General features: G+C 49.4%; 1 protein-coding gene across 2 annotated transcripts in view; it reads left to right on the top strand.

Moving 5' to 3' along the window:
- LOC115643864 overlaps positions 1 to 14,608 on the top strand; it is a 48,753-nt gene that overhangs the window by 19,182 nt on the left and 14,963 nt on the right. For both annotated transcript variants that reach the window (XM_030547865.1, XM_030547866.1), the window contains 2 exons: positions 1,417 to 1,482; positions 7,213 to 7,293. In XM_030547865.1, coding sequence (XP_030403725.1) covers positions 1,417 to 1,482; positions 7,213 to 7,293 — 147 coding nt within the window. The remainder of the gene's footprint in view (positions 1 to 1,416; positions 1,483 to 7,212; positions 7,294 to 14,608) is intronic.

Raw genomic sequence — 14,608 nt, 5'->3', positions numbered from 1 at the left:
ACCCTCCTGGATACCATGGCAGTTATCCCCCAATTTATGCGATGAAGTAATAAAGAATGCATGAATAAGAAACTGACTTTACTGCGTCGGCTATCAGAGATAAAAGGTCGGGGGAGGCAGCCACCAGCTGCTATGATATTCCAGGCAGGACTGAATCTCCATTAGACAAAGCTTAAAGAAGGGAATGACCGGAGTCATTCCATTTTTGCCCAGGCACCTCTGGCCAACCTCACGAGGCCAGCCAGGAGCACTCACAGGATGATGACGACGGTTATCAGTCGTATTCCACCATCTGCCATCGAGAAGAGAAGGGGTGGGGATGCTGCTGGTAGTGCTGCAGCAGAGTCTGCCAGCAGCATCCAGTAGACATGGTGACATTGAAAAAGGGCAAGAAACGATTTTTTTGCCTTTTCTTTCAAGGGGCGGATGGCTGACGACATATACCCTGAGCCACCCATGACAATGTTTTTCACCCTTCAGGCTCTTGGGAGCTCAGCCAAGAAGCAAATGATTTTTGGAGAGTGTGGGACATGTGGGATAGATGGATGTCCTCAGTCCCCACTCCCTCCCTCCGTGAGTGTCATTTTGATTCTTTGGCTTTCTGTTACACTTGTCTCAGCTCCTTAAGTTTTCACACAGCGCTGTGTGAGTCCCTGTTGTGGCCTCTCTCTATCCTAGCCTTGGAGATTTTTTTCACATGCTTTGGCATTTCGTCTATTGCAACGGAGTTCTGATAGAACAGATTCATCTCCCCATACAGAGATCAGCTGCAGTATCTCCCGTGCGGTCCATGCTGGAGCTCTTTTTTTGATTCTGGGACTGCATGGTCACCAGTGCTAATCGGCGCTCCATGCTGGGCAAACAGGAATTGAAATTCAAAAGTTTGCGGGTCTTTTCATGTCTACCTGGCCAGTGCATCTGAGTTCAGATTGCTGTCCAGAGCGGTCACAATGGTGCACTGTGGGATAGCGCCTGGAGGCCCAATACCGTCGAATTGCGGCCACACTAACCCTAATCTGAAATGGCAATACCCGATTTCAGCGCTACTCCCCTCATCGGGGAGGATTACAGATACAGTATTAAGAGCCCTTTATATCGATATAAAGGGCTTCGTTGTGTGGACAGGTGCAGGGTTAATGCGGTTTAACATGGCTAAATTTGATATAAACTCGCAGTGTAGACCAGGCCATAGAGAAGGTGGCTAAGTTATCATAGGTCTCCCACAGGCAGGTCAGAGCAGTGATCTTTAAGCCAACAGGCCAAGCAGATATGTTTTTAACCATATTAGTCTGCTGTTTTGGTTTTTTGCTGAAGGGCTGACTAATAATTTTGGGAAGGGCTTTAGCTTTTTCAGATGTTATTTTTTATGGATATTTTATTAACTCTAATCTCTTTGCATTATTCTCTGCCCGACAGAAGTGAAATGAATGCTCTATCTGAAGGTATGGGGAAACACCTACAGTTTTTGAAAGAAAGATTCAGGTAAGTGGGAGGTCAGGCCTCCATGACAATGAAAGTATTGTGATTCCTTTCTTAAATATCTACTGTACAAAAGAAGTCTTGAAAATTTCCAGGTTTGGTTTTCTCCTCACCAAGTTTACAGAGTGCTTGTGGGTGTTGATAGTAAAATATCAAACATGCCTATTGACTGGACTAGCTCCTTTTCTCCTGCTTGGCATCTCTGGGTTGTGCGAACAGAATGCCTGCATTCACAGTTGTTGTATGGTTCTTTCCACACTGCTCTTGGGGCTAGAGGGAAGAGAGAATCCTGTATACGGTGACTTCCTCACAGCTAATTAAGGAGTGGCTTTAGGGAGGCGCAACCCATTGGGTGACCTAGGCGGTCGCCTAAGGCACTAACATTTGGGGGGACGGCAACCTTGGCAGCTGGGTCTTCGGCCACTATGGTCGTCGGTGGTATTTGGGGGCGGGATCTTCCACCACCTCTGTCGGGGGGGCGGCATTTCGGGGGCGGGACTTTCTGCCTCCTAGGGTGGCAAAAAAAGCTGGTGGCGCTCCTGTGTGGCTTGGACAAGCTCCTAAAAGGAAGGGTTGTCAGCTGGGATTCTGGTGAGAGTGTAAAGTGGTGAAACAGTGTGGGGAGAGAAAAGAGGCCGTATCCTAGCAACACAGTTCACAACATAAAATGCCAAAATGAATCCTCTGAAAATATCAAGATTAGTGATGAGCAAATTTCAAACAGGTTGATTCCAAGAAATACAGAAAATTTAAGATGTTTTTGGAGCCTTGTCTGAACCCCGGATAACTGTGAGAACAGGTTTTGGTTTTAGATTTCTGTAACTTTCTGTGCCTGGTCAGGATGGCATTAGAATGACAGCCACCTCTTCCATGGCATTTGGAGCTTCCAATCCCAGCTAGAAAAGGAAATACAGAGGCAGCCAGGATAAGGGAAATAGCTAGTCAATCTTTTTCAAACCTGAAAGGTTTTTCTTTGAATTTTATCAACTGGCAAGTTGGTTGATGTAGGACAAAGGTTCAGCTTTTTAACAGAAAGTGATCCATGATACTGAGATTGGAGCTAGATCCAAATTTCCCCCCAAATTCAGATCAATTTGGACAGGGGCATCATCAGTGGCAGAGTACATTTTTTGTGGGGCTCTGGGCCAGAGCAAGTGGGAACTCCCCACCTCTTCCTTCTGCAGTCCCCTGCCTTTCCTGCTGCCAGGGAAATTCAGGCTTCCCCTCGCTCCCCACAGGAGCCCTGGGGCAGGCAGAGCAGGTCAGGGCATGGGTGTGCCCCTTTTTCCAGGGTCCCCCAATTGGCCAGAGCCCCTGGGCGCGGGCCCCCTTTCCCCAGTGGCTAATCTGCCACTGGGCACCATTTAAAGGGAGCTGGGGGGGCTCCTCCCCCAGAGTTTCATACAGTAGGTTTCTTGTTTCCTGGAGGAGCTCTTAACTGCAGCACAGCATATGTGTGGAATGTGACTTCTACAGAGGAGAGGGGCTGCTCCTAGCTTGTGCCTCTTAGGCAGGGAGTCAGTATTTTGTTTACAGAGGCAGGAATTAAGATAAGAAAGGGGTGGTGATTAAATCAAGGATCTGGAAGTCATTAATGAGCCTATAAAACAGGAATCCCTCTGCAGGGGGCAGGAGGTGTTGAAGAGAGAATCCAGGAGACCCAGAAGAAATACAGTGAAGCCCTCAGAGCCAAGTTTACATTCAGAAAAGAGGGAGATTTCAGGGGTGTAGGTCAAAAGAAGGGGTCAAACCCCAGGGAAGGGATAGCAGTGGTGTAGAGAAGTTTTCACTCTATCTGTGGTACTTTTGTGACCCCATCACCATAGTATCTGAGCACCTCTCAATGTCTAACCTAGTTCTCCTCGCAGCCTCTCGTGAGGTAGAGCAGTGCTGTTATCCCCATTGTATAGATGAGGCACCAAGGTCTTGTTTATACTACTTTGGTCAGCAAAAGTTATGCCGCTGTAATTAAAATAGCTGTTGCATGTCCACACCAGCTCCTTATGTCAGCATCCACACTAGCAACTCTTGCATCGACACAGAGAGCAGTGCACTATGGGTAACTATCCCACTGTGTAACTGGCCACAGGGTGCTTTGGGAAGGGTTTGCAATGCCTTATGGAGCAGGTACAGTGTCTCGTGATGCAGGTTTCTCAATCCCATTATTCCAGGGGCATCCTAGTAGATTGTCAGCTGCTTTTCAACTGACATATGTGATGAGAGGGAGCTGTGAGTGGTATGTCTGGGGTGAGGGGAGACAGGAGGCTGACCAACCTATCCTGAGGCAGGTGGAGGGGGACACCCCCCCCGATGCCAGCCCCTGGCTCAGCACAGCAGTGTCTCCCCCACGCCACCCTTCTGGCAGAAGCAGCCTACTCTGCCTGCCTGCCTATGGTTCTGTGATTCCCTCAAAGCTCTCCCACAGTGTCCCCAGCCCGGGAGCAGCATCCTGAGCAGCTCTCTGTGCTGAAGAATGTCAAAGCAGCACAGCAGTTTCCCTTCCCTACCCCACGTTCCCTGCAGCAGCAGTCTGCCTGCAGCTGTGTTCCTACTGGAGGGCAGAACAGGAGCATTCCCTGTTAATGATTTGGTCTTTGTTCCCCAAACAGAGCAGCACCGCTCAGCTCTCAGATACTCCCCAGAGCTTTGAAAGGGGAGGAGCGCAAGCCTGCAGGGCAGCAGAGATCAAAACAATGAGCAGAGCGGTAATGGCAGGCATTGTGGGATACTGGTGGAAGCCAGTTATGTTGACAAAACAAACAGCAGCGTCTATACTAACCTTTGTCACTTTAACTTTACCACAAAAAGTTTTATGCCTCTCATTGAGGTGATTTTATTTGTCGGCAAAACAGTAGAGTTTTGCTGCCAAAAGTAGCTTTATAATGTGTATCCCTCCCGTTTTGTCAGCAAAAGGCAGCTTTTGCTGACAAAACTTTGTAGTGTGGACAAGGCCTTAGGCATGGAGAGACTAAAGGCTAGATTTTCAAAGGTATTTAAGGAACCTAGTGGGAATTTCAAAAGCGCCTAAAAGGTTAGATGTCTAGCTGCATCTTTGGGTGCCTTAAAAACCTTAGAAACTCAGTCCCTTAGGAACTGGCCTAAGATCATATAGGAAGTCCATAGGGGGAGTAGAACCTACGTCTTTCAGGGCTAACTCCCTATCTAGCAAACCAGCCTCTTTCTCTAGGAAACGGTCCCAGGTGCTTGGAAGGATGTCATGGTTGACAGCATGAAAGCAGCACAGGGGTCAGAAAAGATGAAGAAAGAGAGAGAGATAAGAGGAGATCACTTAACTCCCACGGGATGGCAGGTTCTGCCCCATGCTGGGTTATAGAGCAATGGTTGCTGTGCAATTTTACATTTTAACAGAAACCCATTTTGTTTTGTCACTTTTTGTTCTGAGTTCAAGAAAAGGAAGGAAGGAGAAAGTGTCATATGAATATCAGGTGTGTTTTTGCCTCAGATTCTTAGGGTTTCATGTATCCAGGCTAATTCCAGAACAAAGAACAGAAATTGCATCCACAGAGTCCATAAAGTCGATGATTATTGTCATGATTTTTATTATTCACTGGGCACCATCTGTGTTCTCAGCACTGTTCAGAATATGCCAGAAAATTTAGTCCCTGAGTCAATGGGTATAAAATGTGTAGCCCTGGTCAAGATGGCTCAGATATGTGTAAGCTGGAGAATGGTCCCGCTATTGTGGGGAATTTTCCTGGCTTCTGCACTACCCCGGTGAAGTCGGCTGGTGAAAGGATCTGAGTCCTCACTCCCACTTTCTTTACCCAGAGGCCTCCCTGTCCTTGAGGACTCCCCTTCCACTCGCCTGTCTGGCAGAGTCCTTGTAACCCCAACAAGGCTGGGCCCAGGATTCCTGGGGGGCTCGACCCCCCACCCTGCTGTGGTCACCAGGACAGGGGCTAGGGTGTCCCCACTCCGGGGTACTCTCTTTGCACAGCGCACCTCCCTGACCCACTGATCACATCATACAATTTAAAGCAATACAAGTTATTTAATTAGCAATTAATTTAAAAAAGAATAAGGAAAAATGGAAAAGGTTAAAGGAAAACACATCACCCTGCTCTGTGGCAGAGAACATTACATTTTAGTGCTGAGAGCTAGCAACCAAACACTCCCGCTGAATGTTAGTAAGGGGGCAACAGTCCACTTACATATGCAAGTAGGAAGTGTGCAGTTATGGAGCACATGATAATATCTATGAGTGGAGGCACTGATGGCAATAGACATTTTACTGGATTAAGGACTAACAGATTTGACCTTCCAACTTTCTTTCAACAGGAAGAGCTTCCCAGAGCTCCTGTGTCTGTTTATTTTCCTTCCTGCCTGCAGTGGCCCTCATATACCTCAGAAGTCTCCATTTTTTTTTCTCAACTTTAAAATGTGGAATTTTCTTGGTGTTTGGTTTTAAATGTTCTCCTGTGAGAAATGCAACTCAATCACTGTAGTATTGTGTTTAAGAGCCTTCTGGAAACTTACTAGCCTTTAAACAGAAGTGAAAGCAGTGTTGCCAACTCTCATGATTTTGTTGTGAGTCTCATGATAATTAGACATGCATCCAATAAAGTGGGTATTCACACATGAAAGCTCATGCTCCAATACGTCTGTTAGTCTATAAGGTGCCACAGGACTCTTTGCTGCTTCTACATGATAATTCCTGCTTTCCTTAAAGCCCTAGCTCTTGGAGTCAAGTGGATATATGATTATTTCAGCCTTCATTCTTAAAGAAAAATTTAAGTTTCTAGACCTAGTTGCTGTGGAGAAAGCTTCAAAATGTGACCCCATTCCACTCTAAAGGCTCAAAAAGCAGAAGGCAAATAAAAAGAATATCAAATCTATTACTTTTACATAATCTCATTATTTTAAAGCCCATCTCATATCCTGATATTTAGGCGTTTGTCCCGATATTTTGCCGAACTCTGCTTTTTTTTTTTTTTTTTGCTCCACCAGTGACTCCCCCGATGTGTCCCGATATTTTCTTCTTCTCATCTGGTCATCCCATGAGCCTGATTCATGATTTTTGAATATTTGGGTTTGCCAATACTGTGAAAGTGACTTGAAAGTGTCAGTTTCACTCATGTTTATGGTCAGTTTTGTGCCTATTATTTGTAGTGGATTAATACCTCAGAGCCCCAGGCAAGTGCAATATAAACTCAGGGAACCTTGCCCTAGTAGAATGTTTCCAAAAGTTAAATGATCTATTCCAAGCTTAGTGAACTGCAAAAAAGTGATAGAAAGTAATCTAGATTTTTCTACAACTGTTTCAGTTGTTGTCTTCAAAACTTAGTAACAAAGTAAGAATATACATTAAAATTTTAAATTTAACCAGTACTCTTTAAGTGTCTTGACACAAGATGTCAGAACATGTTAGTATTACAGCTAAGTGGGTCTATTATTTCTTTATTTGTCTTTCTTTATATAGGAACTAGATACAGTGCTCCTGTCAGCTAATTTCTAAGTTATCTGCAAAAAACCTAGAGTTTTCAGGTGCCAAAGTAGCCCCTGAAATCACTGTTAAAGTTGCTCCGCCCCCCCCCCCAAAATCTGAAAAGGTGCCCCTGAAGTTGGATCCAGAGATTTTGTTCAATCAAGTACAGTAGGCTAGTTGCAAAGGCCAGATCAGACCTGGATCTGAACTTCTCCAAAGTTTAGGTTTCTGGGTTTTGGTTTGTTTCTATCTGTTCTTTTATTCAACTTGGTTTATCCCATCTCTAGTCAGGAAGCAGGAAGCAGGATTGATTCCTGTTGTTCCAGATCACAGAAGGCCGCCAGCAAGAGTCAGTGCTTCGCTCAGCAGTGAGTATTGTGTATTTTTATTACTATTCTTTGAATTGCCTCTTCGCTTGGGGCCAGTCACCCTCCTCCCATCTGTCTAGTACAGGGATTCTCAAACTTCATTGCACCGCAACCTCCTTCTGACAACAAAAATCACTACAGGACCCCAGGAGGGGGGACTAAAGCCTGAGCCCACCCAAGCCCTGCCACCTGGGGCAGGGGGGGAGGCAAAGCCAAAGCTCCCTCACCCCAGGCCGGGGGGCAAAAGCTGAGGTCCAATTGCTTCAGTCCCAGGCAGGGGGCCTGTAACCTTAGCCCTACTGCTCAAGGCTAAAGCCCTCAGGCTTGGGCTTTGGCCCTGGGCTCCAGCAAATCTAAGCCAACCCTGAAGACCCCATTAAAATGGGGTCATGACCCACTTTGGGGTCCTGACCCACAGTTTGAGAACCACTGGTCTAGTACATCTTTTTTTGGAGTCTAAAAACACAACCTTCTGAACAAAATCCATGAAGCTGCATGAAGACTGCAGCCCATGCTTTAGTGCTCAGGGAAAGGGGATTGTCAGGAGAGAAGAACAAGCAGTGTTGCTTGTCCATCAAAAGATGTTTCTTACCCAAGGTTTTGGCACACAGGACCTGAACCTGCTTCTAACAAAGTCAACAGGAGTTTTGAAGTTGACATCAGTGGGTGCTGGATCAGAGCATAGTTTGTAATACACATTCTTCTTCGAGTGCTTGCTCATATCGATTCCAATTAGGTGTGTGCGCGCCGTGTGCACGCTCGTCGGAAGATTTTTACCATAGCAACACTCGGTGGGTCGGCTGGGTCGCCCCCTGGAGTGGCACTGCTATAGTGCCGGATATATACCCCTGCTGACCCAACCGCCCCTCAGTTCCTTCTTACCGCCCGTGACAGTCGTTGGAACTGTGGAGCACGGCTTTGCTGGTCTCCACATTCCTAGCTTCTCGTAGTTCTTTGTTCTTTACTGTGTTTATAGTTCGAGTTCTTGTTGTTATAGTTAGTGTTAGTACTTCTATTCATAGTTAGTGTATATAGATAAAGGGAGGATCGGGATTAGCCTCTTTCCTCCACCCCGGTGTGGGCCCATGCCCAAGGCACCGGGATTCAAACCATGCTCGGCGTGCCAGAAGCCGATGCCAATAGGGGATCCCCATGACTCCTGCCTCAAGTGCCTAGGGGAATCCCACCTTGCTGACAAGTGCCGCATTTGCAAGTCATTTAAAACAAGGACGAAAAGGAGCAGGACTTTCGACTGAAGCAGCTCCTCATGGAGTCGGCACTTAGTCCTGCAACGCCGGTACCGAGCGCCCAACAGACTGCCTCGGTAAGGAGCGCCCCTTCGGCACCGGATCATTCCAGTACTGAAAAGGAGTCCCGGCACCAACCTCTACCAGCACCGAATCCTCAGCACTGCTCCCTTTCCCCGACTGGGAAACGACATAGCGCTCCAACTCCAGCCTCACAGAAGGAGCGCTCGTCTAAGACGGTTCGTCGGGCACCGTCATCCGCTGCGGCACCATCGACGCCGGCATCGCAGATTGCAGCTCCACCTAGCGCGGTGCCGTCGATTTTGGTCCCACAAGGGCCGTTGAGTCCGGTGCCAGACAACTCCCTGGCTCCTGCTGTGGTTGATCTTGCTCTCCGTTCTATGCCGAGACTTTCTCTATGGCAAGGGAGCTCATTGCTATGACGGAGCCGATACGCCGATACGTCCTCAACCCCCGGCACTGCCCGTGCGGGTCGTTCAATCCATCGGCAATCCGGCCCTGGTAAGGCCTCCTTCCGTTGGTCCACCAGAGAGACGTCATTCCAGATCACGGTCTCGCAGACACTCTCGATCACGTCGTTCTCGCTCCCGGCGCCGCTCGCAGTTCCGGCACCGCTCTCCATCGTGGTACCGGTCACACTTGTGGCGACGTTCAACATCTCGTTCACCGGACAGATACTTCTGGTACTGATCCGGCTCTTGGCACCAATCTCGGTACCGTGTATCCCGCAGTCGCTCCAGACGAAGGGACTCGAGATCCCGGTCCACCTCCCAGCACCGGTACGGTAGAAGGTCCCAATCTCGCTCGCTGTACCACCATAGCTCCCGGTACCGCTCCCTGGTACCTCCCCGGGATCGAGCGTCAAGAACAGTGGTGCCCTCCCAGGGTCTCTCGGCACCACCATTGCCTTCGAGACACACATCGGTATCGTCTCAGGCTGGTAGTGCATCCTACCACCAGGAGCGTGACTCTGATGTCCCCAGCCAATATCCGGAGAGACAAAGCCACGAACAAGAGCCTCATCACTGGTCCTTCTGGACACCATGGGCATACCACCAGGCACAAGGTGCCCCATCAGTGGCTCAGCGTTCGGCCCCGTCAGAACACCGGGTACCAGAGGCAACAGTGAGCCGCCCTCCTCCTACGGACACAGACGAGGCTCCAATTCCATCTGCAGTCACCGAGGTTCCACCTGATGCAGATGACGCCCCTCAAGTACACGACCCACCTCAGGACCCATTGGTCCCAGGCCTCTCCTCCTCCTCCTCACCTGATGAGGCGGTAGCAGGAACGTCCTCCTTAGGCCCTCCACCAATAGATCTCAGGGCCCATCAAGACCTCTTGGGGCGAGTGGCTCAGAATATGAACTTGCAGATGGAGGAGGTCACTGAAATAGAGGACCCGGTCATGGACATCTTATCGGTTGATGCACCTACTAGAATGGCTCTCCCGTTCATCTGCACTATACAAGCTAATGCGGACACCATTTGGCAATCCCCAGCTTCAATTCCACCTACAGCTAGGGGAGTAGAGAAGAAATATATGGTCCCCTCAAAGGGTTATGAATATCTCTACACTCACCCACCTCCCTGCTCTCTGGCTGTCCAATCAGTGAACGAACGGGAGCATCATGGCCAGCAAGCATCAGCTCCTAGGGCGAAGGAGGCTAGATGCATGGACCTCCTAGGCTGCAAAATATACTCGGCTGGGGGCCTCCAACTTAGGGTGGCATACCAACAAGCACTCCTAAGTTGGTATAACTTTAATACGTCGGTGTCCATGGGGAAGTTTATGGAGCTTCTTCCCAGGAGTCCCGTCCAGAGTTTACGGCCCTGCTTGAAGAGGGTAAAAAGGTAGCAAGAACCTCCCTGCAGGCCTCTCTGGATGCAGCGGATTCGGCTGCCAGAACTCTGGCATCTGGAGTGACAATGAGGTGTATCTCCTGGCTCCAGGCTTCAGGCCTTCCCCCTGAATTGCAGCAGTCCATTCAGGATTTACCCTTCGAGGGCCAGGGCCTTTTCTCAGACAAAACTGACCCCAGGTCGCAAAGTCTGAAGGACAATCGTGTCATAATGCGCTTGCTGGGTATGCACATGCCAGTGACCCAATGAAGGTCCTTCCGGCCCCAGCCACACCGCCCTTACAACCAGACTAGGCCGCGATAGGACGCTACCAGAAGGCGTGGCAGGGGGAATCGGGGAAGGCAGTCTGGCCCTCAAGGAACCCAAAGTCAAGTGCCTCCTAAACCACCAACGAGGCCCAAGCAAAACTTTTGATGGGACGCCCGAGGGCGGCCCAACAGTTACCCTACCGGATCTTTCTCCCTCCTTTTTCAACCGCCTCTCCCATTTCCTCCCTGCCTGGTCCCAGCTAACCTCAGATCGTTGGGTCCTCCGCACGGTGGAAGCGGGATACCACCTCCAGTTTGTTTCAACCCTTCCCCCACACCCTCTCTATCCGTCCCTCTTCAGGGACCCCTCTCATGAGCAATTCCTCTTACAAGAGGTCCAGGCGCTCCTAAAACTGGGAGCCATAGAGGAGGTGCCAAAAGACATGAGGGGCAAGGGGTTCTATTCCCGCTACTTCTTAATCCCCAAGGCAAAGGGAGGTCTACGACCGATCCTAGACCTGCGAGAACTCAACAAATTATGATAAAGCTGAAGTTCCACATGGTATCCCTGGAGACCATCATCCCATCCCTGGATCCGGGAGACTGGTATGCTGCCCTCAATATGGAGGACGCTTATTTCCACATCGTCATTTATCCACACAGCCATACAGTCACGGCCACACAGCCGGTACCTCCATTTTGTGGTCAACCACCAACACTTTCAGTTCATGGTACTTCCCTTTGGCTTTCTACAGCTCCAAGGGTCTTCACCAAATGCATGGCTGTAGTAGCCGCCTCCCTCCGGTGTCGTCGAGTTCAAATCTACCTGCATCTCGATGATTGGCTCATTCGAGGGACTTCCCAATCACAAGTATTGCAGCACCTGTACATCATCAGAGACCTCTTCGGGAGCCTAGGCCTCATGATCAACCCAGAAAAGTCTACTCTGACACCCACGCAAAGAATAGACTTCATCGGAGCTGTTCTGGACTCCAATCTGGTCAGAACCTGCCTCCCTCAGTCGCGTTTTCAAACAATGGCTTCAATAATTCAAAGTCTTCAATCCTTTCCGACAACGTTGGTGCGCACCTGCCTCAGCCTAGTAGGTCACATGACCACCTGCACCTTCATGACCAAGTACATGAGGCTACGTCTCCGTCCCTTCCAAACCTGGCTTGCTTCAATATACCGTCCACACAGAGACAGTCTGGATTCGCTGCTCACTATCCCCAGGAAGGTTCTCGACTCCCTCACTTGGTGGTTAGACCCCTCTCTGGTCTGCGCAGGGATGCCATTCCACCCACCGCAACCCTCGGTAGCCCTAACCACAGATGCATCATCTCTGGGTTGGGGTGCCCACCTCGAGAGCCTTCACTCTGAAGGCCTTTGGTTGCCCCAAGAGCTGACCTTGCACATCAACGTGAGGGAGCTGAGAGCAGTCCGTCTAGCATGCCAGGTGTTTCGGGACCATCTACAAGGCCGTTGTGTATCAGTGTTCACAGACAACACAACGGCCATGTTTTATATAAGCATGCAGGGCAGGGCACGCTCCTCTCTCCTTTGTCAAGAAGCCATCCGCCTCTGGGACTTTTGCATAACCCACTCTATCGATTTGGTAGCGTCTTTTCTCCTAGGAGTCCAGAACACTCTGGCAGATCACCTCAGCAGGTCCTTTCTGTCTCACAAGTGGTCGATTTGTCTGGACGTTATCCATTCTGTTTTCCGGAGGTTGGGCTTTCCCCACATAGACCTCTTTGCCTCCCGAGAGAACAGGAAATGCCAGGTGTTCTGCTCCTTCCAAGGACGCTCCCCAGGCTCCCTCTCAGACGTATTCCTGATCCTGTGCAAGAGGCACCTACTTTATGCCTTCCCACCGTTTCCACTCGTCCACAGAGTCCCACTCAAGATCCGCAGGGACAGAGCCCACCTGATCCTCATTGCTCCAGCATGGACGAGGCAGCATTGGTACACCCTGTTGTTCGACCTCTCAGTGGCAGACCCGATCCCCCTGCCACGCTGGTTGGACTTCATAACACAGGACTTTAGCAGGCTTCACCATCCAGACCTGCAATCCCTTCATCTCACAGCATGGCTGCTGTGTGTTTGAGCCAGTCTGAGTTGCGCTGCTCTGCCTCAGTACAACAGGTGCTCTTGGGCAGTAGGAAGCCTTCCACTAGGATGACATATCTCGCCAAGTGGAAGCATTTCTCCTGCTGGTGCGCTCAGAGTAACTTAGTTCCTGGACAGGTATCTGTCCCTACTGTCCTGGATTACCTATGGTCCCTGAAAGAGCAGAGCCTGGCGGTCTCTTCTATAAAGGTGCATCTGACAGCTATTTCCGCCTTCCACCCAGGACAAAGTGGCCGTTCAATCTTTTCTCACTCCATAGTTTCCAGGTTCCTTAAGGGATTGGAACGGTTGTACCCTCAAGTCAGACGCCCGACCCCTACCTGGGATCTAAACCTCGTGCTAGCCAAGCTTATGGGTGCCCCTTTTGAGCCTCTGGCCACCTGCTCGCTGCCTCTCCTGGAAGACAGCCTTCCTCATCGCTATCAGCTCGGCAAGACGAGTATCAGAGCTTCAGGCTTTGACAGCGGATCCCCCGTATACGGTATTCCACAAGGACAAGGTACAGCTGCGACCACACACCCTTTCCTCCCTAAGGTGGTGTCTGCTTTTCATGTCAATCAAGACATCTTTCTCCCAGTCTTTTTCCCGAAGACGCACTCATCGCATCGGGAACAACAACTATATACCTTGGATGTCCGCAAGGCTCTCACCTTTTACATCGAGAAACCCAAACCCTTCCGACGTTCGCCTCAGCTCTTTGTAGTGGTGGCAGACTGGATGAAAGGCATGCCGGTCTCTTCCCAACGAATTTCATCTTGGGTGACATCCTGCATCCGAACATGCTATGAATTGGCTCACATTCTGGCTAGCCATCTCACTGCCCATTCTACTCGTGCACAAGCCTCATCTGCCGCTTTCCTGGCCCATGTCCCCATCCAGGAAATATGTCGCGCTGCTACCTGGTCATTGATTCACACCTTTGCCTCACATTATGCATTGGTTCAACAGTCCAGAGATGATGCAGCATTTGGCTCAGCAGTTTTGCATTCTGCAACGTCTCACTCTGACCCCACCGCCTAGGTAAGGCTTGGGAATCACCTAATTGGAATCGATATGGGCAAGCACTCAAAGAAGAAAAGATGGTTACTCACCTGTGTAACTGTTGTTCTTCGAGATGTGTTGCTCATATCCATTCCAAATCCGTCCTCCTTCCCCACTGTTGGAGTAGCCAGCAAGAGGGAACTGAAGGGCCGTTGGGTCGGCAGGGGTATATATCCTGCGCTATAGTGGCGCCACTCTAGGGGGCGACCCAGCCAACCCACTGAGTGTTGCTAGGGTAAAAATCTTCCGACGACTATGCACGCGGCGCGCACGCACCTAACTGGAATGGATATGAGCAACACATCTCGAAGAACAACAGTTACAAAGGTGAGTAACTGTCTTTTACCTTTCACTTACATATCTGGGAATCTAGCGAATCCTGCAGTATCTAAATCAGGGGTCTCAAACTCAATTTACCTTAGGGCCAGTGCCAGTCCTCAAATCCTCCCAGCAGGCCAATAATGTCACTGAAGGTAGTGTTCAGAAAAGAAAAAGTTTATGTTGTATTTTTTTATTTCGAATTTCTTAGAAATAATAAAATTGTCATACAACTTTATACAATTCTTTGCCTGCCGGAGAGTTATTAGTGTTTGCCAGACACCTGGCAAATCTTCAGTTCTGTCAGTTTGTTGATGTTTGGCCTCAGTGACTGAGCAGTTGAAACTTTCAGGATTGCAGCAAGGTGTGCATCAGATAGTTGTGTTCGGTATTTTGACTTGTTTATATTCATTGTGGAAAAAAGTGATGCTGCCTCCAGGGCTGACTC

The sequence above is a fragment of the Gopherus evgoodei genome, chromosome 1 (assembly GCF_007399415.2).
Source record: "Gopherus evgoodei ecotype Sinaloan lineage chromosome 1, rGopEvg1_v1.p, whole genome shotgun sequence".
In the NCBI taxonomy this organism is placed as follows: Eukaryota; Metazoa; Chordata; order Testudines; family Testudinidae; genus Gopherus; species Gopherus evgoodei.
Note: the sequence above shows the minus strand (reverse complement) of the source record. Positions and strands in the feature narration are given on the sequence as shown.